The sequence below is a fragment of the Microcebus murinus genome, chromosome 6 (assembly GCF_040939455.1).
Source record: "Microcebus murinus isolate Inina chromosome 6, M.murinus_Inina_mat1.0, whole genome shotgun sequence".
Taxonomy (NCBI): domain Eukaryota; kingdom Metazoa; phylum Chordata; class Mammalia; order Primates; family Cheirogaleidae; genus Microcebus; species Microcebus murinus.
The window spans coordinates 59,738,350-59,766,052 of NC_134109.1; the positions used below are offsets into that span (position 1 = coordinate 59,738,350).

The 27,703-nt window shown below is 34.6% G+C and overlaps 2 protein-coding genes and 1 pseudogene across 8 annotated transcripts in view; 2 read left to right on the plus strand and 1 right to left on the minus strand.

The window, feature by feature from the left end:
* SNX6 (sorting nexin 6) overlaps window positions 1-27,703 on the plus strand; it is a 334,434-nt gene that overhangs the window by 128,083 nt on the left and 178,648 nt on the right. The gene's annotated exons all lie outside the window — the stretch shown is intronic.
* The window catches only part of BAZ1A (bromodomain adjacent to zinc finger domain 1A), a 94,333-nt gene that overhangs the window by 38,802 nt on the left and 27,828 nt on the right, over window positions 1-27,703 (plus strand). For 5 of the 6 annotated variants that reach the window (XM_076004092.1, XM_076004094.1, XM_076004093.1 and 2 more), the window contains 10 exons: window positions 5,983-6,087; window positions 9,252-9,339; window positions 11,281-11,415; window positions 14,612-14,711; window positions 15,542-15,708; window positions 17,688-17,783; window positions 18,797-18,935; window positions 20,235-20,381; window positions 24,850-24,945; window positions 25,075-25,299. In XM_076004092.1, coding sequence (XP_075860207.1) covers window positions 5,983-6,087; window positions 9,252-9,339; window positions 11,281-11,415; window positions 14,612-14,711; window positions 15,542-15,708; window positions 17,688-17,783; window positions 18,797-18,935; window positions 20,235-20,381; window positions 24,850-24,945; window positions 25,075-25,299 — 1,298 coding nt within the window. The remainder of the gene's footprint in view (window positions 1-5,982; window positions 6,088-9,251; window positions 9,340-11,280; window positions 11,416-14,611; window positions 14,712-15,541; window positions 15,709-17,687; window positions 17,784-18,796; window positions 18,936-20,234; window positions 20,382-24,849; window positions 24,946-25,074; window positions 25,300-27,703) is intronic. The other variant, XM_076004096.1, reaches the window with a different exon arrangement.
* LOC105855498 (Parkinson disease protein 7 homolog pseudogene) lies at window positions 25,963-26,564 on the minus strand (annotated as a pseudogene).

A 27,703-nucleotide genomic window follows, 5' to 3' on the forward strand; every position in this document is an offset into this window, starting at 1 on the left:
GTTCCATAATATTCAAATAAGAAACCTGAGGCCAGTCTTAACTACTTCTCTTGACTACTTTGCTCCTGAAATACTAGTATCTATCAAATTCTGTCTTTCAGAACTGTGTGGTTCAAGTTCTCATTTTGTCTTACATGAACTATTATAGCTATAACTAGCATTTGAGAATTGACTATGATCAGGCATTGTACTAAGTGTTTTATATGCATTTTTGTCAGTTGTGGAGGAGTGTTGTCCTTGTTATTGTGTAACAAGGAAGAACCTGAAACTTAAGAAGGTTAATTGGCTTTGTTCAAGGTCATCTGACTAGCACGCTGCCTCACAAAATGAATGATATTTAGGTGACTAAATGAAACATGACATAATCCTGTATAAGTCTTTTGGCACATTTCCTTTTTTTCTTGAGCTGCTATTATTAAGCAGGAAAGTAAATTACTATATCACTTGTCTGTGTCTTTCATTAAGTGCAGGGTATGGTATACAAAATCAGTGAGTATTATAGTAGTTAATGTATGTGCTTTAGCATGTCCAACAGTAGTTCATGTATTTTGTTTGGACTGTGTCAAAGATTGTAACCCTTAAATGGAATTAGTTGTAAAATAGATGAGTGTACACATAGGTAGAGATGTAAGTAAAAATGCAAGTACTGGTTAATAATAATAAACAAATAAATTTTCTTATTCTCATATTAATTTTTTAGAATGCTTTTTGAAAATTTTAATCCAAGATTTAAAAAATCCCAGTCTTAAAAGATTTAGTGCAGATTTTGTATATAAAAGATATTTTTAAAAATTGATGTTTAAGTGTGGTAAGCATTTATTTATCTGAAATTTTTCATTTTAAAATGGTTTATATTTAAGGTTATTTTGTGGTAACTTTTAATATACTCTTCTAATTCTTTTAGGTGCTGTGAGATGCTTTGAGATGAGGAATGTATAGATTCTTAGGGTCAAACTGTGGTACATCTATACAATGGAATATTTTTTAGAAGTAAAAAGAAATGAGCAAGAAGCCATGAAAAGACATGGAATAAACTTAAGTGCATATTACTAAGTGAAAAAAGCTAGTCTGAGAAGACTACATACTATATGATTTCAACTATATGATGTTGTGGAAAAAGCAAAACTATTGAGACAGTGAAAGGTTAAGTGGTTGCCAGGGGTTTCAGAGAAGGAGGGATGAGTAGGTGGAGCACAGAAGATTTCTAAGGCATTGAGTCTATTCTCTACAATATAGTAGTCTCCCCTTATCCATGGGGGATCCGTTTCAGGACTCCCAAAGGATTCTTGAAACCATGGACAGTACCAAACCTTATATATACTATGAATTTTGTTTTTCTTCACTGTTTTAGAGGTAGAAGATTCATTCTTACCATAGATCTTAGCAACTTCAACATATGATTTTTTTCTTTCTTTATTAAGTCAAGAACTTAAGGCCCGGCGCGGTGGCTTACGCCTGTAATCCTAGCACTCTGGGAGGCTGAGGCGGGTGGATCACTCAAGGTCAGGAGTTCAAAACCAGCCTGAGCAAGAGCGAGACTCTGTCTCTACTATAAATAGAAAGAAATTAATTGGCCAACTAATATATATATAGAAAAAATTAGCTGGGCATGGTGGCGCATGCCTGTAGTCCCAGCTACTCGGGAGGCTGAGGCAGGAGGATCGCTTGAGCCCAGGAGTTTGAGGTTGCTGTGAGCGAGGCTGACACCACGGCACTCACTCTAGCCTCGGCAACAAAGCAAGACTCTGTCTCAAAAAAAAAAAAAATTGACTTCTTGGCTATTATTTAATAGTACTCAATAAAAGTTTGGACTGTATTTTAGAGGCAGTAATTTGCATCCTATAAAATTGAGGTAAAGAGATTTAGGGTTTTTCTCCTCGGCTTGCTCTCTGAAGTGTTACTATATGTGTTGTGTATGTGCTCTCAGTAATTCTTTTTCTTCTCTTAATATTTGCCCTTCAAGAATGAGGTTCAGCAATGTTATATCCACTATTATGCTTTTCCCCCAAAAGTTACTAATAGATTTAAAGAAAATTTATATGTGAAAATCTTCACAACTTGGTGAGACCATAGTGTATGTAATTATTTGATAACAGTTTCCCCTGTTAACAGCCAAATAATGAAGTTCATGTACAATCGAAAATTCTCTGAAAACTGAAGTAAGTTGATAGTCCTGACTAAATATTCACTAGCTCACCGTCTGATTAGAATAGCCAGCTGTGCCAAGTATAGGTGAGTTTGTTTAGTTGCTTTTAAGATTTGTAGAAGAAACTAAATACAATATTTATAGCATGTCAGATTGTTATGTAAATGACATTTTCTAATAATATACTCTGCCATTATGATTTAAAGCTGTCAGGCTGCTTTTTATCCTTTACAATGGATCAGAGTTTTATGGAACCATCTCTAAATGGATATTATTTAAAGTTGAAGGTTACAGTATAAAAAATTATTATCCTGGTTTGAAAATAGTACATGAGTAAGATACATTTTTGGTGAAGTCTCCTATCCTGCTGGTGATTTGCAGGAGTACAGGCAAAACTAATTATTTTAGGAAACATATGAAGAATAACTTGACTAATTGTTAGTAAGATAATGGAATCGGAGTATTATTTTTAAAGTGGACCTACTTGTTTTGCTATTTATAGTTCCATGCATGAAAACTTAACATGTGAGAAATAAGGTTAGCATTTTATATTTCAAAAAAGTATATACCTATGCCCACTTTAGCAGTACATATACTAAAACTAAAATTGAAATGATAGAGAAGATTGGCATGGCCCCTGAAAAGAAACTTCAAAAAAATATGTATAAGTAACCATCTGTGCTGGAAGCCTAATCATTTAGTGGATTGTCATGGCAGAATAGTTATAGTGAACATAACTTGGTAATTTCTCTTAAAAAACACCTTTATGTTGAAAGTATAAGTTTGTGGGTTTTTTGTCATGCAGCTATAGAAAATTTTATAATATTTTACCTCTTTATTTTCAAATGTTCGTGGTATAACAGCAAAAACTATTTCCATTGTGGCAAAACAAAAGTAGAATTAAAATTTACATGTATAACTAGGCTTATTGAAATATACATTTATAAAATAAAAGATAAAATTTTTTTGTGAATAAATAATTGGAACACTGATCTCTAATTTTATAATATTTGATGTTGGTTTGTTATTGTAGAACTAAAACCAAGTCTGCGCTTGTTGGTAATAAGTTTACTTCTTGATGAAATGGTGAATCATAGTCATGATTGAAATTAGGAGATTCAACTTAATGTTCAGCTGTTTAGGCCTAGGCTTTGGGTAGCAAGAAAGGAAAATGATTAAAATGTAAGTTCTTTTTAATATTATCCTTGAAGTTCTATCTTGCAGGTAAATCCATATCATAAGAAGCAGTTTTAGGCCAGCGCAGTAGCTCACGCCTGTAATCCTAGCACTCTGGGAGGCCAAGGCGGGAGGATGGCTCAAGGTCAGGAGTTTGAAACCAGCCTGAGCAAGAGCAAGACACAGTCTCTACTAAAAATAAACAGAAATTAATTGGACAACTAAAAATATATAGAAAAAATTAGCCGAGCATGGTGGCACATGCCTGTAGTCCCAGCTACTCGGGAGGCTGAGGTAGAAGGATTGCTTGAGCCTGCGAATTTGAGGTTGCTGTGAGCTAGGCTGCCGCCATAGCATTCTAGCCCGAGTGACAGAGTGAGACTGTGTCTCAAAAAAAAAAAAAAAGAAGCAGTTTCCGTTGGTCTCATAATTGTACCTCTTTGGAAAGAATCCAATTAGGATTTTATTCTATTCAAAATTCTCTATAAGGATTATGGCAAAGCCCCAGTAAGAATATTTTCATTGATTAGAAAAAATATTTCTGTTCTCTTGATTTATCATCACAAATTAATTTCATGGCACAGCAAGAAAAGCAAAAGATAATTGTTTACACATATAAACCCCTATTTTATAGCCTTAAATCCATTAAGTTATGATTCATATCAAAGTTTCCAGTCTTTGTACCAATGCCTCAACACTCAGTTAGAATCTAAACTTTTAGAAATGACTACCCAAGTTTTGGTGTTCTCTGTTATTATAGTAAATATTTTTTAATTTACTAAAATATGGGTAAAATCAATTATTTTGTTATATAATTCATTATATATAAATATATACTTTATATATAATTCATTATATATAAATATATACTTTATATGTAATTCATTATATATAAATATATACTTTATATATAATTATATATTGCCACTGGTAATAATCTTTTAAGTGCAATCTATTGATCAATCTCTTATGTATGAAATGGTAGGGATTAATTGCTAAGTTGGCACCTATTGAAAAAGTATTACGTTAACTCTTAATCAAGTCTGTTATTCTTAAACTGCTGCTTATTCATTAAAACTCATTTTCTTTTTCCTATATTTCAAGAAACTCTGTGCAGAATTCCCAGCAGTGCTTCTGTCTGAACACTTATAGTTCTTTCTTTGATCTTTTCTCTTAGAATAGGCTTTTCAAACTGCAGGTTATATAGCCCCATGTAGGTTGTAAAACTAACTTAAGGAACTTTAATAGAATAGAAAATTTAGACAGCATTCCGTATGTGTATACTGGATCTCAGTGTAAAGATACTTGAAGATACTTGACCCTCCAGATTGGAATTTGATGCTATTTTAGGTAAATACCCCAGTTTTATTTGTTTATGTCATATATCCTTTTTGTGTTGAACCCCTCTCCTGCCTTGTGTGAACTGTTTTTTATCACTTTGACTATATCTTACTCTCATTACCAATGCTTCTCTTTATCATTTTTTAATATCATTTTTTTCTCTATAACCTCCACTTACATCCTCTTCACACTCATAGAGGTGGTATGCATTCACAGAGGTAGCATTTTCAGAATCCAACCTCTTCTTTCCACTGCCACCACTACCATTTAAGTCCATACTGCCAACAGTTCTCACAAGCTTTCTAACTGGTATTCCTGTTTGCACTCTTGCCCCATAGTCTGTTCTCCACGTAGAAGCCAGAGTAATCCTTCTGAAGTGTAAGTTAATCATTATCATCCTATAATTCAAAATACTGGCTTTGCTCAGGGTAAAATCCAAAGCTCTTAATAATGGCCTATACTCTTGTCTTGCTGCGGCCTCTGAATCTTCTTTCATTCTCCTTATTCATTTGGCTTCTTGTGCAAACTATGCATACTCAAGGTCTTTTCTGTCTTCCTTTAAACTCATTTCTCCATGATTTTCACATAGATTGCTCCTTTGTATTTTTTTCAGATCTCTGCTTAAATACCAACTTCTGGGAAGGCTCACCTGGTCAACTTAATCAAGGATCATTATCCATATAAAATAGTGGCTCCCCTACCCTCTGTTCTTTTCACAGTACTTACCACCTATCCTGTTATATATTTTTTGTTTGCCTGTATCTCCCCAATATGTTTCTGTTTTGTTGACTGCTGAATCTTCATTATTTAGAGTAGTATCTGGCACATTGTGGGCTCTTAACTATTGAGTGAATGAATGAATGACTATACCCTCAAAGGGAAGAAAAGATGAGAAGTTGATGGGGATGGCAGTTAACATGTAGCCTCTTTGCTAATTAAAGTACATTATCTCCATTTTTGCTCTTGGATTATAATAGCTATGAAGATGAAAATTTAAAAGCAAATCCAAGAACTATTTTTCTTTAACAATTTTATCTAACCTAAACCAAGTACTCTATGCTTACTCATCTCTAGTTACTTTCTTCACCCAAGGAAAAGTAAGTAATTGAGTAATTAAAGTACTTACCTAAAATAAAATAGTTTAGTACTATTTTGGCTAATGGAATGGTGGGGGCAGGGGAGCAGTAACCTATAAATAATTCTAGTTAAAATAAAAATGCATAAGATTCTATTATAGTATATTCTTAGAAAATAGGATTCCACTTAAAATTTTATGTTTCAAAATTATTAACTGATTTGTATCTTTTCCCTCTTTTTAGGAAGAAAAAAGATGCAATTGATCCCTTACTATTCAAGTACAAGGTACAACCCACTAAAAAAAAAGAGTTATATGAGTCTGCTATTGTTAAAGCAACACAAATCAGGTAAAACTCAGTATCTTCTCTATAGTAGTTTAAAGTAGAGTAATTATGTATATGTTAGATTAAGAAGGTTTGATGTAGGAAAAATGGGTAGCTTGCAAGTATTTGCTTCTCTTTCTAAAATAAATCTTCATTTATATGCTCAGACTGATTTTAATGAATCCTAACATACCCTTTTAGTCCTTTTTTTAGATTAGTAACTAGCCTCAAATAGTCTTCAATCTAAAGAATAAGAAGGATCCAATTTATGAAGTACTTTTCATGAGAGAACTCAGTTTTCAAAGCTGAGAAATTTAATAGTGCTTACAAATATGACATGTTTATATTATTTTATTCATTAGACACAAACATTTGATCAGTCTTTTCTACTACTTAAGAAAGTTAGCTGGACACAGTGGCTCATGCCTGTGAATTATGCCTATAATTCTAGCACTTTGGAAGGCTTATAGCTTGAGCCCAGGAGTTCAAGATCAGCCTGGCAACATAGCAAGACCCCATCTCTACAAAAAACAAAAACAAAAGTTAAGTCATAAAAATTGAGTATCTTAACAAATTCCTGTTTGAGACCTAAACAAAGGAGAGGAGGGAGGATAGTGAGTAGCTAAAACATAAAAGAACTGACTCTAGTTTACATAGATATATTTTAGAAAAATCCCTATTGTTGCCTGTTGGAGTTAGGCTCTTAGTCATCTGAAAGTAAGTTGACATTATCAGCCAGCTATCAACCTACCTCCTAGGAGTCAGTCTTAACATTTCATTTAATGTTAAAGAATTTTTACTTATTCTCTTATCCCTTTTGCCCCATTTATACTCATATGTACAAAGAAAAATGATTATAATCTTGAGTCAAATATATCACGTTCTATAGCTAAACTGAGGTATGTGTGGTTGTTGGTTGGTTGGTTGGTTGGTTGGTTGGTTGGTTGGTTGGTTGGTTCAGGAGGACCCATGATTAGTTTGAGATCCCTAGAGTATTCTACATTTTATAGTATATTGAAAAACTAGTATTCTCAAGTTAATGTTCCTGGATTATTTAAACTTTTTAAATTTATTTTGTTTATGGGCTAATGAATAGAATAGTTGAGACTACAGATGTTTTCCTTATTCATAGTTGAGTTTTGTGGTTTTTGTTTTTGCTTTTAATTCAAGATATGTTATTTATATAATGTAATTCTTTATTAATATTTTTTTAACTTTTTTGAAAGACAGCGGATCTTTTTACTTTTTGACTTAAACTTTAAATACTATTCTGCTAGACTTTGGTTACAGTCTTGTTAGCTCATTTCCTTCTTAATTGGTGAGCCAAAGAATTATAAGATGATAAAGTTATACTTGATAATAGAAGACATAAATGATTTGTTAGCATCAAAAGATAGTACAGTACTTTCGTCTGGATTGTACAAGAAAGAAAAAAAATAAAAAAATGATAGTACAGTACTATTCTTTTAATAAAAGATGGCAATATTCCTCTGATAAAGAAGACTTGAGATGCTAGAGTAGCACTGACAAGCAGGACTTTTTGTGATAATGCAAATATTATGTGTGCTGTCCAATGTGATAGTCAGTATCCATGTGTGGCTATTGAGTACTTGAAATGTGGTCCTTGTTCTCATGGAACTTTAAGTCTAAGAATTGTATACAATTGTCTCTGGTATCCAGGGGGATTGGTTTCCAAAATCTGTGGATGCTCAAGTCCCTGATATAAAATAGGGTGGTATTTGTATATAACCTACACACATTCCACTGTGTATTTTAAATGATTTCTAGATTACTTATAATACCTAATACAATTTAAATGCCATGTAAATAGTAGTTATACTGCATTGTTTAGGGAATCATGAAAAGAAAAAAATCTGTACGTGTTTAGTACAGAAGCAGTTTTTTTCAGATGTTTTTGATCCATGGATATGGAAAGCCAACTGTGTACATTTTGGGGAGGGCCACTATTTAAAAACTCTCCTATATGGTTAATTTAATCATAGAAGCTTTAAACTAGGCTTTTTCTTGAAAGGCATATATTGAATTCAGTTAAAACATTTACTATCCCCCGACCCATTCCTTTCCTCTGGCTGTGGCTGGCGTGTGGGCAGTGGGGTAAAAAGAAACAAAAAAAATTTACTTTTCTCCAGAAATACTTACATGTTTTTTATTGTTTTTGTTTTGTTTGTGGTAGTGTTTCTTGTTTTGATTGTTATTTTTAATTTTCGTGCAAGAGAGAATCAAAAATAGTATGTTTAAGAATCTTAATTTTAATTTTTTTTTTTTTTTTTTTTGAGACAGAGTCTCACCCTGTTGCCCAGGCTAGAGTACTGTGGCCTCAGCCTAGCTCAAAGCAGCCTCAAACTCCTGAGCTCAAGTGATCCTTCTGCTTCAGCCTCCCTATTAGCTGGGACTACAGGCATGTGCCACCACACCTGGCTAATTTTTTTTTTCCATTTTTTTAGTTGCCCAGCTAATTTTTTCTATTTTTAGTGGAGACGGTGTCTCAAGCTCCTGAGCTCAAGCAATCCTCCCACCTCGGCCTCCCAGAGTGCTAGAGATTATAAGTGTGAGCCTGGCCTTAATTTTAATTCTTTTTAATTTTCATCTCACTAATTTGTTGGCTACTGTATGAGATTTAGATGCAAAATGTTTTAAAATTTGAAACATGAAGCAATTCATGTAACTACGTTGTACCCTCAGTAATAATATTCTGAAAAAAAAATTGAAACAACTTGGTTCAACTCTGTTTACAATATCCATCTGAATGTTGATTTTCAGTGCTGAGAGTTATATGCTATCTGGTAGTCTGCTTGTAATCTTTCAAAGAATGTTCGTGGTGATATTTGTAGGAGTGATAATCTAATTTTGTAAAATTTTGTTTACTCTCTGTAGTATATTTTCTTTAAGATTTATCTGATTTCTAAATGGCTCCTAAGTAACAAATGCATATACTGGTTTTATAATAGACTTTTCTAATAGATTCACTCAAGTAGGTCTTATAATTTCTTACATAAAAACCTCTGTATAAAGCTTCTCATAACTTCTACATAAATACTATTTAAAAGATGAAATGTCCTTCAACTCCTAGAGTTGAAATTCATGTTGTAAGTTTATAGAGATTATGGAGTTTGGGTTGACTTCTTTGATACTAACACTACCTTCTTTATCTACCTTTCTCCATATAGCCGGAGAAAACACCTGTTTTCTCGTGATAAACTAAAGCTATTTCTGAAGCAACACTGTGAACCACAAGATGGAGTTATTAAAATTAAGGTAATCAAATAGTGAAATAATTTTTGAAAGAAAGAAAAAAGAGAAATGCTTAGGGTTACAATGTTAAAACATTGCAGAAATGTCATTTCAAAGATGGTTGAAGATAGCTCTCTTTTAAAAAAATTTGTAGCCAGTTTTTATTACTTTTTAAAATATTTATTGGATCAATTGCTGGTTTTGTAATTGCTAGAATTCCTAGGTGGCTCACTTACTACCACATTTTTTCCTTATAAGAAAGATCAACCAGGACGGATCACAATAGATAGAAAACATGGACAAAGAAAAGTTATGGAATGGGGCAACTATAGCTTTCTAATACTAGTAACTACAGTGTGCTTACGAAAAATAGATAGCTTCAAAGAACAATGCTAAAATAGATCCTACTTAGACAAGAGAACAATGTGCAATAAAAAGAGCATCATTGGCCAGGCACAGTGGCTCGCACCTGTCATCCTAGGATGGTGGGAGGATTGCTTGAGCTCAGGAGTTCAAGACCAGCCTGAGCAAGAGCAAGACCCGTCTCTAGAAAAAATACAAAGAAATTAATTGGCCAACTAAAAATATATAGAAAAAATTTGCTGGGCATGGTGGTGCATGCCTGTAGTCCCAGCTATTCAGGAGACTGAGGCAGAAGGATCTCTTGAGCCCAAGAGTTTGAGGTTGCTGTGAGCCAAGCTGATGCCACGGCACTCTAGCCTGGGCAACAGAGTGAGGCTCTGTCTCAAAAAAAAAAAAAAAAAAAAAAAAAAGAGAGAGAAAGAAAGAAAATCTAAATGTTCAGCAGTTTGTAAATGATTAAGAAAAATGTATTGGATTAATACAATGGATTTTTTTCTTAAGAGATGGGATCTCACTATATTGCCCAGCCAAACTCCTAGGCTCAAGAGATCCTTCCACCTTCCACCTCTGCCTCGCAAGTAGCTGGAACTATAGGCATGTGCCACCATTCCTGGCTAATGCAATGGATTTTTTTTTGGAGACAGAGTCTCACTCTTGTCACCCCGGCTAGAGTGTCATGGCGTCAGCCTAGCTCACAGCAACCTCAAACTCCTGGGCTCAAGCAGTCCTTCTGCCTCAGCCTCCCAAGTAGCTGGGATTACAGGCATGCGCCACCATGCCCGGCTAGTTTTTTCTATATATTTTTAGTTGGCCAATTAATTTCTTTCTATTTTCAGTAGAGACAGGGTCTCACTCTTGCTCAGGCTGGAACATGGATTTTTTTTTTTTTTTTTTTTTTTTTTTTTTGAGACAGAGTCTCACTTTGTTGCCCAGGCGAGAGCAAGTGCCCTGGCGTCGGCCTCGCTCACAGCAACCTCCAACTCCTGGGCTCAAGCGATCCTGCTGCCTCAGCCTCCCGAGTAGCTGGGACTACAGGCACGCACCACCATGCCGGGCTAATTTTTTCTATATATATTAGTTGACCAATTAATTTCTTTCTATTTATAGTAGAGACAGGATCTCGCTCTTGCTCAGGCTGGTTTCGAACTCCTGACCTCGAGCAATCCGCCCGCCTCAGCCTCCCAGAGTGCTAAGATTGCAGGCATGAGCCACCGCGCCTGGCCTTGGAACAATGGATTTTTAATGGATTGATTATTTATTTACATAGAAAATCTCAGACAGCATTAGTCAAAAGCAAAACAAACATTTATTATTATATAAATGTAATTTTTGAAATACAAGAAACTGTAGAAATGTTAAGGTATTTTATGGTAAAGTAATTTTTGAATTGTAGCTTTCTTTCTGATAAGGCTGATTAATTATATAGTTTAAAAAAGGATTGGGTAAACAAAATAAAATGTATTTTACTACACAGTTAATGCATGAAATGCTAATGTTTTGACTTGGTCCTCAATGGCATTAATAGTGGTCATATGACATATTAAAGCATATCTGTATATGGCTTACTAATGTGTTGTTATTGTACTCTGTCTCTTTATTAAGGCATCATCTCTTTTAACATATAAAATAGCAGAACAAGATTTTTCCTATTTCTTCCCTGACGAACCACCCACATTTATCTTCAGTCCTGCTAACAGACGAAGAGGGAGACCTCCTAAACGAATATCTATTAGTCAGGTAAGTAGAGAATAGATAAAAACTACATTTTAGCTGTTAATAAAACAGTGTTCAGAATCAAGAGCTGTGTTTGGCTCCCCTCACACCCATAGTCTGTAGGAAGACACCTGTTGCTTTACAAGAAAATGGGAACATGTACTGTATGTTGATAACTGCTCAGCAATGAGGCTTACAGAAGTTTTAAGTGTGAATTAGACATGGCTCTCATGCCACAGGGATTTTATTCCAAAATGGAAACAAGCATATAAGCAATAATGAAATGTAAAGCAGGGTAAAATGTGGGGAATAAAATGTAGAATTGTAGTGTAAAATAAAGAGCAATAAATTCTGACTAGAGGATATTATGGAGGGCTTTAAGAAAGCAATAATGGGCCTGGTATGGTGGCTCATGCCTATAATTCTAGTACTCTGGGAGGCCAAAGTGGGAGTATTGCTTGAGCTCAGGAGTTAAAGACCAGCCTGACCAAGAGCAAGACCCCGTCTCTACTAAAAATAGAAAAAGGTGGCGCATGTCTGTAGTCCCAGCAACTTGGGAGGCTGAGGCAGGAGGATCACTTGAGCCCAGGAGTTTGAAGATGCTGTGAGCTCTGATGACACAACTGCACTCTAATCAGGGTGACAGAGTGAGAACTGTTGGAAGGAAGAACTGTTGGAGGGAGGGAGGGAGGGGCAGTAATGCTTGAGCTAGACAAAATATAATGTTTCTAATGATAAGGCAAAGTGATGGGAAAGGTATTTGAGGCAGAAGGAAGAACATGAACAAAGATTACAAGGAATTCATTTGCATGGCATCGGTAAGTTGTACAGTTGTAGTATGACTGAACTATAAGTACATAGAAAGATGTAATGGGCAATGAGGCAGAAAATCTATAGCTATTTTTGAGGCTCTCTAATTTCTCCATACAATCAAAGTGATACTAAGGTGTTCTTTCCATGATAATATCCAATTTGCTTAAATATTGTCTTATGTAGGTACTAAAAATAGGCTTTAGCCCAAAAGTGGTGGCCTAAATCTAAGTGTACTGATTCAATGTATGTAATGAGACCATAGAATGCAAAGTAAATCTTCCCTGAAGAAAACTCCTTAGGAAGTTTTAGAACATAAGAGAAGAGGCAGTTTAGGGTGAATACTGTGTTTAATTCTGTGCTCACCTCCCAGTTTATCTTGCTCATCTTTTGCAACAAGGAATTTTCTTCCTTCAGGTGGGTCATTGCCATTTCCCAGTTCAGGGAGCAAGGACACTATGAAAGCTTCTGGAATTTGGCAAACTAATAACTAGATGCACTTGCCTGAGTTACAGAATATTTATTTTGGATTATTTTAAATTATTCTAAATTAAATCCTTTAATTCCCTTTCTTTTTGTTTATTTTCTGTAGCCCTCATTGTATACATTGCTTTTGTTTTCTTCTGCTAGTTATGGATTGCTGATGGCTGTAATGATTTACAAGCCAGGTTCCTACTGCTTCTTAGTATAGTTTATAACACAATCAGCATGATTTAGAAATTTGTTGAAGAATCTTGGAGTCTTTCTAGGTTTTGGTTAAGTGTTAGCTAAGAGTTGCCTGTGCTATAAGAAGAAAGTGAAAAACCTTAGAGAATGTTCTGTCTATTGTTCTTTCTTTCCTTTCCTTCATGCCCTTCTGTCTCTCTTCGTAGTACTTTCTTAATTGCACGCTTACAGTTTTTCTACCCTAGATGAAGCCTGTTTCCTTCTTCCAAATAATGTTCAATACGGTAAACTGCTTTTAATTTTATTCCTACTGTACACTAAGCACTTTATAATATATATTGTCATCTTTAAGCCTCAAAATAGCTTTTCAAAAAAGGTAGGTTGGGCATGGTGATGCATGCCTGTAGTCTCAACTACTCTGGAGGCTAAGATGGGAGGATACCTTGAGCCCAGTAGTTCAAATGGAGCCTGGACAACATAGTGAGACACACCCCCTCTTAAAAAAATAGGTAGGATCTCATTTTACAAATGAAGAGATAGGCTTAGAGAGATTAATCACTTTTCTCTAACATAATGTAAAAGATGGGATTTGAACCTGACTTCAAAACTAGCCTCATGTTCTTTTTGCCTTGCTTCATGATACAGTATGATGTTGATAGTGTTATTCATTGACTTTCTAGCCATTTAGTTTTCATTATGAGATAACTAAAGTTTAGAATGATTAATTACTGCTTTTATTTTCCAACTCCAGTACAATTATAACGATCTCTTTTGGCTGTTTAGAATTTCCATTTCAGAATTTAGCCAAATTCTGAGACTCAAGAGGTGTTTACTCAGAACCCTGAACTTCAACTATTATAAGCAGTCTCACATTTTAATTATGTAAGATCTGTCTTCCCTGCTAAACTATAAGCTTTGTCAAAACAGGGACCAAGTCCATTTTATTTATCACTAAGATTAGTACAATGCCTGGCACATGCTAGGTATTCAGATAATTAAGTGCATTATTTTATGTTTTATTACATTTGTGAGATGAGAGATAGTAAGAATACTACACAAATTAATCAGGTTAGAGAAATTATTCTCACAAGAAATAAAGTAAAAATAAAATTTTGACATTGTTTACAGTGTTTTGACCTTGTTTAATATTGGCCACAAGAGTGTTTCTGGCATATCTATTCTCTGCCTTTTTTATTTTTTTAGAGACAGGCTCTTGCCTCCCAAACAGCAAGGACTATAGGCATGTGCCACTGCCCCCAGCTAAATTTTTTATTTTTTGTAGAGGCAGGGGTCTCACTGTGTTGCCCAGGCTGGTCTCAAAAAGTGATCCTCTTGCTTTGGCCTCCCAAAGTGCTGGGATTTTAGGCATGAGCCACCATGCTCAGCCCTCTTTTATATTTGATGTCTATAACATCTAGTTTATAAAGTAACCTGGAACATTTTTTGTTTTTTTTTCTAGTGCATATTTGTAAGGCTCTCACTATATATTACCAATTATTTTTTCCTGGGATATTCTCATATTAATTTATAGAGCTATAGAATTAACTCATGTTCTGTTTACTACTATGATTAGAGTTATTAAAAGTTAAGATATCCTTTAGAAAAAATTCATTTTAGTATAAAGAAGGTATAATTGGTGAGGACTTTCAAATTTTTGTTCTTTATTTTTACTGCGATAACCAAGCAAGCCATCAGTTTGTATAATTTGTGATTTACAACTTTAGTTTCTTGTTTTGTTTTTTAGGAGGACAGTGTTTCTAATAAACAGACTATTGCAGGTTATAGGAACAAAGGTATTAAAGAAAGAGACAAACTTTTGAAACAAGAAGAAGTAAAATCACTGGGTGAGTTTTAACATTTCTAAAAACTGATCAGGAACAGGAAAGACTATATCTCTGCCTGAGTGAGGGATGTTTCTAAAATAACATTTCTGATTCGTTTTTGGGGAGTGTAAATATTTTTTCTCTCATAACTTTTTTTTAAAATAAGACCTGTTCATCTCTTAAAACAGTATTTCAGGGTATAACATATTCCCTATTAAACTGCTTAATGCTAGATTAAGCAGCAGTTGGAGTTTCCAGGGCTTACAAACTGGGGCCATTTTGTTTGATTCACACAACCTTTTAAAACATTACTTTCCAACCTTGAATATGCATATGAATCACTTGGGGCTCTTGTTAAAATGAACATTGTAAATTAGTAGGTCTGGGTGAGGAATGAGATTCTGAATTTTAAACAGGTGATAACTTTGCTGCTAGTCTTCAGATCACACTTTGAGTGTTGAGTGTCTGGACTTACTAAGGCAGGGGTATATTTGGCCCAGGACTGTAGTTTGTCTTAAACTCAGCCAATATATAGAAAAAATTAGCCAGGCATAGTGGCGCATGCCTGTAGTCTCAGCTACTCGGGAGGCTGAGGCAGAAGGATTGCTTGACGTCAGGAGTTTGAGGTTGCTGTGAGCTAGGCTGACTCCACAGCACTCCAGCCTGGGTAACAGAGTGAGACTCTGTCTCAAAAAAAAACAAAAAACAAAAAAACTATATATATATATATATATATATATATATATATATATATATATATATATATATATATACACATACACACACACACACACACACACCAAGTATTATTTTCTGTCTATATACAGTTGTAAGTTTGATTTTCTTCATAGCTTTTGAAAAAGCTAAATTAAAAAGAGAAAAAGCTGATGCCCTAGAAGCAAAGAAAAAAGAAAAGGAAGATAAAGAGAAAAAACGGGAAGAATTGAAGAAAATTATTGAAGAAGAGAGACTAAAGAAAAAAGAAGAAAAAGAGAGGCTTAAAGTAGAAAGAGAAAAGGTATTCATTTCAGTATATTAGCTATGCTCTCCCTATATAGTAATATTACTTTAAATGTTTAAATTCATGGTTAATTTTCAAATACTTTTACTTTCATTCATATTTATTAATATGAATGCATAGAACGCTGATTAGCAATATTGCTTTATCTACCTTTTGCTTTGAAAAATTTAATAAATGATTTAAGTTTCAACATATGTTTATATGCCTTTATACCTCACTTAAAACCTCTTTTAAAGTGCAATTCTAAATGTTGTCTTCATTATTTAGACTTCTCAATTTAGGTAAAATACAAAGTTTGAAAAATGTTAAAATTCTACGACTAACAAAAATTTATTAGTATTCCTATCCTCCTTGAAAAATAAGGTGTCCATAATGATAGTGTTTCAGCAAATCTTTGATTATGATCTTCAGTGGTGGATATTCCTTAGAGAATTCTATATAGCTGGTTTCCTCCCAAAGTCAGTCTTTTTCTTAAGTTTTCTGGGATATTCACAAGTAGCCTTAGAGTTTCATGTTACACGTTGTGCTCATTTAAATTGCCTATAGTTTCTTGAATTTTTTCAAATAGGCCATTGAGGTGAGGTTGGAGGTCTAATAAACATTTACACCAGAAAATGTAGAGAACAGAAAAATCACCTGTTGGCCAGGCACGGTGGCTCATGCCTATAATCTGGGAGACCAAGGCAGGAGGATTTCTTGAGCCCGGGAATTTGAGGTTGCTGTGAGCTAAGCTGATACCACAGCACTCTAGCCCGGGAAGTAGAGCGTGACTCTGCCCACCCCCCCAAAAAAGAAAAAGAAACATTACCTGTCATCTAATGGTGACATTTAGAGATAGAATTAGCACTTTGATTCATATATTTCCAGTGTTTATTCTGGGCTTGAAAAAAAGACATCATTTACCATTTATAATTTTATATATTTTTTTCATCTCTACTAAAAAAAAAATAGAAATTGGCTAGACAACTAAAATACACACACACACACGTGTGTATATGTATGTGTGTGTATATATATATATAAATATAAATAAAATTAGGCGGGCATGGTGACACATGCCTATAGTCCCAGCTACTCGGGAGGCTGAGGCAGGAGGGTTGCTTGAGCCCAGGAGTTTGAGGTTGCTGTGAGCTAAGCTGATGCCACGGCACTCTAGCCTGGGCAACAGAGTGAGACTCTGTCTCAAAAATAATTAATAAATAAATAAATAAATAATAGGTCAAAGGGTAAGAACATTTTTAAAACTTTCTATACACATACATAGCTAAGTGTTTGCCAAACATGCTTAATTACACTCTTAGGAACAATGAATAAGAATGCTCATCTTACTATGTCATACAAGAATTATTTGGGGTTGGGGGACTTATTTAAGCAGACTATTCAAAATGTAGTAAGTTCTGTAACTATTCTAGGTGTTTTATGTTGACACTTTAATAAATACATATCTGTTTACAGTTGGTGTTCCTAAATTTCAAAAGACAATAATATTAACGTAGAGTAAATATACTTACTGGGAAATAATAATAGTGAAATATTTTATTTGTACTCTGCTTTATTAGAGACCTTTTTGGGGACCAACATTTACATTGCCGTTTTAAATATTACAACCAAGAATTAAGAGTTTCAAAAGACCAGTAAGTTAAGAGCAATAGTTTGGATTACAAGAAGTTGTCCATCACTGTATTCCAATATTGATGCTTTTAATTGTTGTGACTTCTGTGTGCCTCTAGGCTGTGAGCAGATTCAAGTGAATCTTGAAAATAACAAATGTATTACAAATATAAGGGGAGATTTTGTTTTAGGTACTCTTATAATGTACTTGCTTTGACGGATCTAATTGATTTGAAGTGGGTGGAGAGCTACTATAGGCAGAGTCAGATTAAATTAATATTTATTTAGGAGCTTTTCTGTGCCAGGGATTTTCAGTCTTTAGAGCATTATTTTGATAGACATTATTAATCTTTTTTTTTTTTCAGGAAAGAGAGAAATTACGTGAAGAAAAGCGAAAATATGTGGAATACTTAAAACAATGGAGTAAACCTAGAGAAGATATGGAATGTGATGATCTTAAGGTATAAACATGTTATGTGATCTTTGGCACTTAACATGTTTTGTATGCCCTATGCAGCTTTGCTGATGAAATCTTTCTTTTATTTAATAGTGGCTTCTTGTCTTTATATTGAACTGAGAGGAAATAGCCAGTTAAGCAAATTTTTATACTTAGAATTCCAGGGTAACATTGTTAATGTTTTTTAACAAACTTTTATGATGTTTCATACTCTAAAGAAATATTGATAAGTTTGTGTGAAAATCCAACAACCACTATAGCCAGGTATGCATTTAGTTTGATTGCTAGGTATGGATTTTGCCTATTTCCAGAAATAACCAGAGTATCCAAACCAAACTCATTCATCTCAGCTTTTTTTTTTTTTTTTTTTTCCTTTTTCTTTTACTCCCAGTTCAGCAATGAAACATCTCAGCTTTTAAGGAACCATTCCTAAATCAGTAGATGGTGGATTAATTATGTTCCATAACGTAAGGAGATAACTGCATTGAAGATAGTATTTCACAGCTAATTGATTTCAGAATCTAAGTTAAGAGACCCTCTTAACTAGGAAATGTTAAGAAATACACTTCAGCCTAAAGTTATGTTCTTAGTTTGAGGAAGAAAAATGTCCCTTTGGATATTTGGACTTGGATACAGTATTAAGATTAATAATATCTAATACTGATAATGACCTCTCCTATGCACGGTTTACCTAATCAATTATGTCCCACATAGCTCTCAAGAACAGTGGGACAATAGCAAATCTTTGTGTTGTTACTCAATTTAAATTGAATAAAATTATAATTTTTTAAATGTGCCTTAATTTGTGCCTCCCTAGGAAGGGACTGTGATTTAGTAAAGTTGGAATAAGTTCAAGACATCTATAATTTTAAAAGTTCCAAAGGTGATTATCCAGGGTTAAGAACTACTAGTCTACATGGAATAATTCTTAATAATTAGATAAATAGTATGTCATACCTACCTATAAAAATTTCTGTACTTGGTTCAAATAGTTATATAAATTGTTTAATCTTACAGGAACTTCCAGAACCAACTCCAGTGAAAACTAGACTACCTCCTGAAATCTTTGGTGATGCTCTGATGGTTTTGGAGTTCCTTAATGCATTTGGGGAACTTTTTGATCTTCAAGATGAGTTTCCTGAGGGAGTAACCCTAGGCAAGTGCTCTAGTTATCTATTGTTGTGTTCATCCTAAAATTAGTGGCTTAAAAAAAAAACAAGTTGTCTCTCACAGTTCTGTAGGGCCAGTGGACTTAGCTGTCCAGGTCTCTCTTTGGGTCTTATGTGTTATATTCAGACAGTGCTGGGACTGGAGTCATCTGAAGGCTTGACTGGCTAGATGTTCAAAATGGCTTCTTCATGCACATGTCTGGTGCCTCAGTCCTCTTCATGTGGCCTCCCATTCCATCAGAGTATCTTGTACTTCTTATGTGGTAGCTGAGAGCTCCAGGAAAAAGGAAGCAGAAACCACTAACCCACTTAAAGCTCTTAAAGGCGAGGCCTGAAACTGGCACAGCCTTACTTCTGCCACATTCCATTGGTCAGCACTGACAGGCCATCTAGGATCAAGGCAGTGGCGGAATATACTCCACTTTGAGTGGGGTGTGGTATATGTGCGTGTTCGCCAACAAGTTATTGCCCCCCTTTAATTTGTAATTATGTTTTCCCTGTGTACTTTTACTTTCTGTAAACATTTATAATAGAGTTTAGTATGAGGAGAGATCTGGATCAAATTTTGAATTTTTAGCTGTCAAGTGGCAAAATAATTTTCTTAAGATCCATGAAGGGACCTTCAAAGACAGAATTATAATGCTTTTATAATTTTATATTTTTTATAATTTTAATAAGAGTATATTCTTCAGGGGGGCTTTCAAATTCTTCAATTTCTCTTTATGAACTAGATTAGGCATGAGTCATTGTGCCTTACAAATCAAAAAGGTCTAAACAGTGCTGGTTTTGGTAAGAAGTTTGTGGAAGATGAATTAGATAAGAAACATTTATTTATGACTTAGATATAATATTAAGATTAATAAAATCTAATGCTGATAATGACCTCTCCTATACATAGTTTACCTAATCAGTTAAGTCCCACATATCTCTCAAGAACAATGGGACAATAGCAAATCTTTGTGTTATTACTCAATTTAAAATAAAATTACAATTTTTTAAATGTGCCTTAATTTGTACCTCAAATTTAAATTTAGATGAAATATTATGTTTATTAAGGCTACTTTGGCTTTCTTGACTGAGGTGACTTTGGCTAATGATTTTATTATAATCATTATAAATTGTTTTCTAATTTTGGCTTGGATTATGCTTGGCTCTACTTTTATAAATGGACACTTAAGAAAATAGTTGCACATATTATTGTTGATTAAATGTTCATTATTCCAGTGGAGTTGTTTTTTCAGTACATGAACAGAACTTTAAATTCATTTTAAACATTTTATTCACAGAAGTGTTAGAGGAAGCTCTTGTAGGAAATGACAGTGAAGGCCCACTGTGTGAATTGCTTTTTTTCTTCCTGACTGCAATCTTCCAGGCGATAGCTGAAGAAGAAGAAGAAGTAGCCAAAGAGCAAATAACTGATGCTGACACCAAAGGTCAGAGTTCAACATTATTGCTATTTGAACCATAATAGCTTTATAGTGAAATTAATTTTTGAAGGTTATTTTAAAATTAAGTTGGCTTTTACGCATATAAAATATAGTTGTTCAGGTTACCTGATGTTGAAGTATATATTAACAACATATTATCAGTTGTTTTATAAAAACTTTGTTTTAATGTAACCTGTTTCTGATGATCTTAAAGATATTTTCCTCAATCTGTCTTGCTTTTATTCCTTTAGATTTTTCTTGATTTAGTAGCATTACAGATTTTGTTTACCAGTATCTATAATTCCAAGAGATTATGCTGAATAGCACTGATTTTTTTTTTTGCCCCCACCTAAGGAAATACTTTAATTGTTATCCTTATTAATACTTTAAATTGAAAATACTACTGCTGATTTCATTTCAGATCTGACAGTTTTCAGGTCTGAATTAAGTAAAATTTTATGTTTTTATTCGCTAACTGATTTGAACTAGGAATTTTTGCTCTTTAAATTCAGTACTTTTAAACATCTAGAATCAGTATGTGGTACATGATAATATAGGAATAATTCTTGAGGCAAACACTTTATCTTTAAAACAGTATGTTCACTATTTTGTTAGGATTTACCCCAATCAAGGAAATATTAAGCATTTATACTAAGAGATTGATGTGGCTTCCTGAATAATTCTCCATGAACTTTGACACATAAGAGATTTAGGACCAGAAGTTTGATTAAACAATACTTGAGGGCCAGGCGCGGTGGCTCACACCTGTAATCCTAACAACACTCTGGGAGGCTGAGGTGGATGGATCGTTCAAGGTCAGGAGTTCGAAGCCAGCCTGAGCAAGAGCAAGACCCCGTCTCTACTAAGAATAGAAAGAAATTAATTGGCCAACTAAAATATATAGAAAAAATTAGCTGGGCATGGTGGCACATGCCTATAGTCCCAGCTACTCGGGAGACTGAGGCAGAAGCATTGCTTGAGCCCTAGAGTTTGAGGTTGCTGTGAGCTATGCTGATGCCACGGCACTCTACCCAGGGCAGCAGAGTGAGACTCTGTCTCCAAAAAACAGAAAACAATACCTGAGTGTGCTACATAAAAATTTACAATACTAATTGTTAGGAGGCATCTTGATAATAGGATATTGGTACAAAAAAGATGGGACATTCCTCCATTTCAGATAGTTTTGTTGGCCTTAGATAATTTAAGCTCAGCTTCTTTTATGACTTGTCCCTGAAGCAACAAATATTTGTGAGTACACATCTGATATTGGTGGCCTTTTGATTTTATGGCCTGAGTTCAAGCAAAATTCTTTATCTAACTTGATTGCTAATCACCTAGTTTCCTTATTAAGGCCTATTAATCACCATACATCCCTTATTAGTCAATTAAATGAGAGTATTCATTCTTTTAAACATTGTGTCATATTTATTAATGACCAATATCCTCATTAGGGTTATTGATCAAGTTCTGGCCTTAATACAAGACCATAAAGCTGTATTTAATTTAGGATTTGAACCAGATGAATTTTGTAGTTTTGGAACTCATGATGGGAAAAATAAGTATGGTAAAAAGGAAATTGTATTGGAAAATCAGCTAGCATAAAGGAAAAAATATGTAATAGAAATGATTGTTGCTATTTGTATTGTCATTATATTTGCTATTCGTGATTTATTTGACCTGTAATTTTTATAACTATTCCTATATAGGACTGTCTATAAATATGAGATGTATTTCTCTGAATAAGTATTGGCCACAAAATAAATGTTTTAATGCTCCATTTGAAAAGACATATTTAAACATTAGGGAGAAAGAAGGGACTTTGGTATTTTTCACCCTTCTCTTACTTCCCTGTTGTTATTGGCCATATTTTACATTGTTTTTTCCGTTTTAGTAAGGGCACTAGCCCTTACTAAAGTTCCCCAGGTATAACTTTATTTTTCCTCACATATATTCTCCCATCTCAGTAGCAAAAAAGGTTTTCCACAGTCTTCCCAAAAGCAGTTGAATAGTCAGCTGAGATTGAATATTCTTTTACTTCTGCTTTACCTGAACTTGTGTTTCCTGCTATTTCTAACAAGAGAAAAGAATGATTTTATTTTAGTAATGAAAAAACTCTAAGGCTCAGCGAGGTTATTTACTGAGGATCACATAGCTGCTAGTAAGTCATGAGAGGCTATGCATTGTTTCATTTAATCCTCACATCACCCTTATGAGGTATATATAATTATTTTCTGCATTTTAAATATAAAAAACTGAGACTTAGCTTAAAGAAATATGGCTAAGAAGGAAGTAATGGAATACAAACTCAAGCAATCTGATTCAGAGCCTCATAACAACTGCACTATATTATCTAATAATATAGTAAAGAAGTTAAAAACTTGAATATTTGTTTCCCTGGCATTGCCTATAAAATTATCTGTCTTCAAGAAGATTTGATGTCTTTGGCCCTGTTTTTGTATCAAATCTTGGAAATTTTGACTAGCAATTTTAACAATCTTTTATTAAGTATATCACTTCCTCTCTTTTGTCTTAACATCATGAACTAAAAAAGCCCTTCAAAGTATGGGAATATCCTCATTAGTACAGTGATGAAAAGAAAACAAAAAAGTATGGGAACAAGAGCATCCTCCATATGTAGAATAGTTTTGTGTATTTGCTGGAATATCATTGTTTAGTGTTGGAATTATATGCACCTAATTCTAGATTATGATGATCATAAATGTATCTGTTTCAGATGGTCATAGCATACTAGATACTGTATTCTCTTGGTGCAGTGTACCCAAGTGACTAAGCAAATCCTAGAGTGATATTTACAATTTCTCAAGAGTGCCATATGGTAGATAATTGAGTTAAAGAATGATACTTTATTTAACAGAATTAAAAGTAAACTGTCATTTCACCGGATTTTCATTTCCTAAGGTCTTTATAGGCGTTGTCCTGGGAAATTATAATTTTGTATGGATAGTATAGGTTGAATGTGGTGATTGCTGCTAAAGAAGAGAGTCAACACACTTTTACAACTGTGTATCAGAGGTGGTTGTTAATTTTACAGTGTCTGTTAATTTTAAGTTTGTTTGGCTGTATACAGAATATGAAAATTGGAAAAGTTTTAGGTTTAATATTTCCCTGGCAAATAAGAATATAATGTCTGTTATTTGGGCTAGATTAGGCCTGATAGGAATGACTTTGGTATATACACAAAGTTAGTCAAGTAGCTTCTGTGTGGTCCTGTTTATCCTTTAAATGCCTTGAAATTGTCAATTATAATCAGACATGTTTCCAGAGTTGCCTTTTTTTCTTTTAGTAAAGAACTATTGTCTAAAGTTAATTTTGTCAGCCTGTGAACTTTAGTAGGGAAATCATACAGTAGAAGGCTGAGGAACCACAGACAGATTAGCCTAGTGATTTCCAAACTGTAATACCAAGTAGAGCTTCCTTGGTGCCACTGCTGGAAAGTTGGAAAAATGGAAGGGCAAAATTCTCATCTCCCTACCCGACTTTAACAATAGCATCTTTTATGTTGGGCTTTCAAAAACTATTTTGTTTGAAGAATTTGAAAACTCTTGATCTAGATACACTCCTTTAAGAAAAGTGAAGCCCAGATTAAATGACTTGTCTAAAAGGTACATAACTAGGCACTAGCAGGGCTAAAACTGGAATATATACATTATCTGACTCTTGGTCTGAAGCTGTGTATACTGTACTAAGATATAACAGAAGGGCTTTTTGTAAGCTTCATGGTTTTTCACAGTTGAGATTTTAGTTTTTTAATCTATGTATTAAAATTAGGAATAATTGTATATACTAATGCTTTAAATACATTTGTACCAGTAGATTTTCTGTTCAGTCCTATTTATAAGCTGAACACTATTTTCAAAGCTAAAGCAATTTGATTAGAAAATACAGGGAAATCTCCCTAATGTTTTTTGGATTGGAGAATTTTCAAAATAAAAATAGGAAATTTTGATGAAGAAGACAAATCAATAGTTAAATGACAGCAGTACAATGTTTCACTTCTTTGTAGCTCATTTTCTGTGATGATTTTGTTATGATTCCAACCCATACTTTGTTATGATTTAATCTTAAAATAATTACAAAACATTGGGTATCTTTAAATAGATTCCAGTTCTCAAGGTAGACTTTTCTAAGGTTATGTTGAATGTGAGGGGATTTGTTTTTAATTCTAAAGTGCATTTTGCCATATTTTGGAATGTGTATGTGCATCTTGTTGGTAATTTGGAAATTGTCTTCTCTGTTATGTAAGGATAATGTCAGTGTCTAGTGCAGTGCATGTTTTAGGATTTATAGTTGTAGGTGGAGACTAGGCAGAATGTGAATAATGCTTGTACCTAGTGTTTGTTCTTTTGAGGTTCTTGAATATTGTTTGCTGTTTCTTTCATTATTTTAAAAGGGCATTATTCCCGAATATTCAAGCTTTGATTTGCACTAGAATAAAGTATTTATTTCCTTAAAGATTTAACAGAGGCTTTGGATGAAGATGCAGACCCCACAAAATCTGCACTGTCTGCAGTTGCATCTTTGGCAGCTGCATGGCCACAGTTACACCAGGGTATGTGTGGGTTTTATTTTTATTTGTTTGTTTGGCCTTTTATTTTTAATTTTACAAAGGTACATTTTACATTGTCAAGTATTTATTATTAATATTCTAAAATGACTGTTTCATTTTTAACAACTATAGGCTGCAGTTTGAAAAGCTTGGATCTTGATAGCTGTACTTTGTCTGAAATCCTCAGACTGCATATCTTAGCTTCAGGTGCAGATGTAACATCAGCAAATGCAAAGTACAGATATCAAAAACGAGGAGGATTTGATGCTACAGATGATGCCTGCATGGAGCTTCGTTTGAGTAATCCTGGTCTAGTGAAGAAATTGTCAAGCACTTCAGTGTATGATTTGACACCAGGTAAACTTTGCAAGTTGGAATTTATATAACTTTCCCACCTCCTACCTTCTTATGCCTTAGATGATAAATCAGTTTTTATAAAGAGAGAAAGCAATCTTTTTTTTTTTTTTTTTTTTAATTAGAGATGAGTCTTACTATGTCGGCCATGCTGGTCTGAAGCTCCTCGGCTCATGTACTTCTCCTACCTCAGCGTCCCACAGTGCTGGGATTATAAGTGTGAGATACCACACCCAGCCAGACAGCAGTCTTAAAAAAAACATTATTGAAACACAAATAGTGACCTAAAGTGAAACTACTATTATTATTCATGTTAACTTTAGTTATTTATGATTTTATTTATTTAGATTCTTTAATATTTTAGAAATTTGTGGTTAGTCTACTACAACTACTAAGTTTAAAAGGACAAGTGAGAATTAGCTAGAAAACTAGCTTTCATTTTCTTTTTTTTTTCTTTTTTTTTTTGGTAAATTCCGTTTATTGTGCAAACAAGGCTCAGAAATGTACAGACACAATCTGTGGGTTGAGAGATCTCCGTGTAGCTGCCACTTCCCAACTATGCTCCACGAAAGCAGTACTGAGGGCAGCTTCTCAGCATATTAACCTACCATTTTTTTCAGAGAACACAATGAGAATGGATTACAAGTGGCCTACTTCTCTTAGGGTCAAATTTTTTCTGCTCTAATCTTTAAGAACAAGTGGAGCCTTCACTTGATCTGCCACTTCTTTGCCACTCAGGGCCTCCACAATGGTGAGCCCGAAATCGAAGCTGGTCCCAGGGCCACGGGTTGTGAGGATCAGGCCATCCTGTTCCACACAGCTCTCAGAGTAGCTGTAATGATTTCCATTCATCATTTTGTCTTTAGCAAGTGGGTGTGTTGTAACTTTACTTCCAAAACCTATTTCATGATCCAATAGAACAGTAGGACCTGCGCAGATGGCGGCTATGAGCACCTTCCTTTTTTCCTGTTCCTTCAGTATCACTTTCACAGCAGCAGACTCAGATAAATTCTGTGCACCCAGATTTCCTCCTGGCAGGACCACCACATGTTACGGTCCCTGTTTTTTTGCATCTTCAAGACTGGCATCAGTGTAGACTGGCTACACTGTACTGGTTTTTTTCCACCCAGACCTGCGATGGTGACCTTAATCCCAGCTCGTCTCATGGCATCTACAGGGATAACTGTCTCCATTTCCTCTGCTCCTTTAGCCAGGATGACTAGGACTCTTTTGGAAGCCATTTTTATGTTATATTTCCCGACCCACACAAAAGGACTAGCTTTTATTATTCATTAGTGTATCAGAAGTTTAAACTTATAGCTGTTAAATTCTGCCATTTGCTTCACAGGTATTTGAGGTATGAGAAACAGTATATAAGGTTAAGACAAACTTATTATTAGAAAAATCTCTAATAAGCTCCATCAGGAACAATAAAGGAGAAATTACAACTGATGCCCTGGAGATACAAGATGTAATTTATGAATACTACAAAAACCTCTATGTACACAAACTGGAAAATGTGGAGGAAATAGACAGTTTCTTAGAAACACACAGCCTCCTTAGGCTCAACCAGGAAGAAATAGAATTCCTGAACAGACCAATATCAAGTACTGAAGTTGAAACAGCAATAAAAAACCTTCCTAAAAAGAAAGTCCTAGACCAGATGGTTTCACACCCAGATTTTACCACACCTACAAGGAAGAACTGGTGCCTATCCTGCAAAAATTATTCCACAACATTGAGAAGGATGGAATCCTTCCCAACACATTTTATGAAGCCAACATAACCCTGATACCAAAACCAGGAAAGGATGCAACAAAAATGAAAACTACGGACCAGTATCCCTTATGAATATAGATGCAAAAATTCTCAACAAAATCCTAGCCAATCTAATCCAGGTGCTTGCCAAAAAAATAATCCATCAAAACCAAGTGGGCTTCATCCCAGGGATACAGGGATGGTTCAACATACGCAAATCTATAAATGTAATTCACCATATAAACAGAAGCAAAAACAAAGACCATATGATCCTCTCAATAGACGCAGAAAAAGAATTTGACAAAATTCAACACCCTTTTATGATAAGAATGCTCAACAGGCCGGGCGCGGTGGCTCACGCCTGTAATCCTAGCTCTCTGGGAGGCCGAGGCGGGCGGATTGCTCAAGGTCAGGAGTTTGAAACCAGCCTGAGCAAGAGCGAGACCCCGTCTCTACTATAAATAGAAAGAAATTAATTGGCCTATATATATATATATATAAAATTAGCCGGGCATGGTGGTGCATGCCTGTAGTCCCAGCTTCTTGGGAGGCTGAGGCAGAAGGATTGCTTGAGCCCAGGAGATTGAGGTTGCTGTGAGCTAGGCTGACGTCACGGCACTCACTCTAGCCTGGGCAACAAGCGAGACTC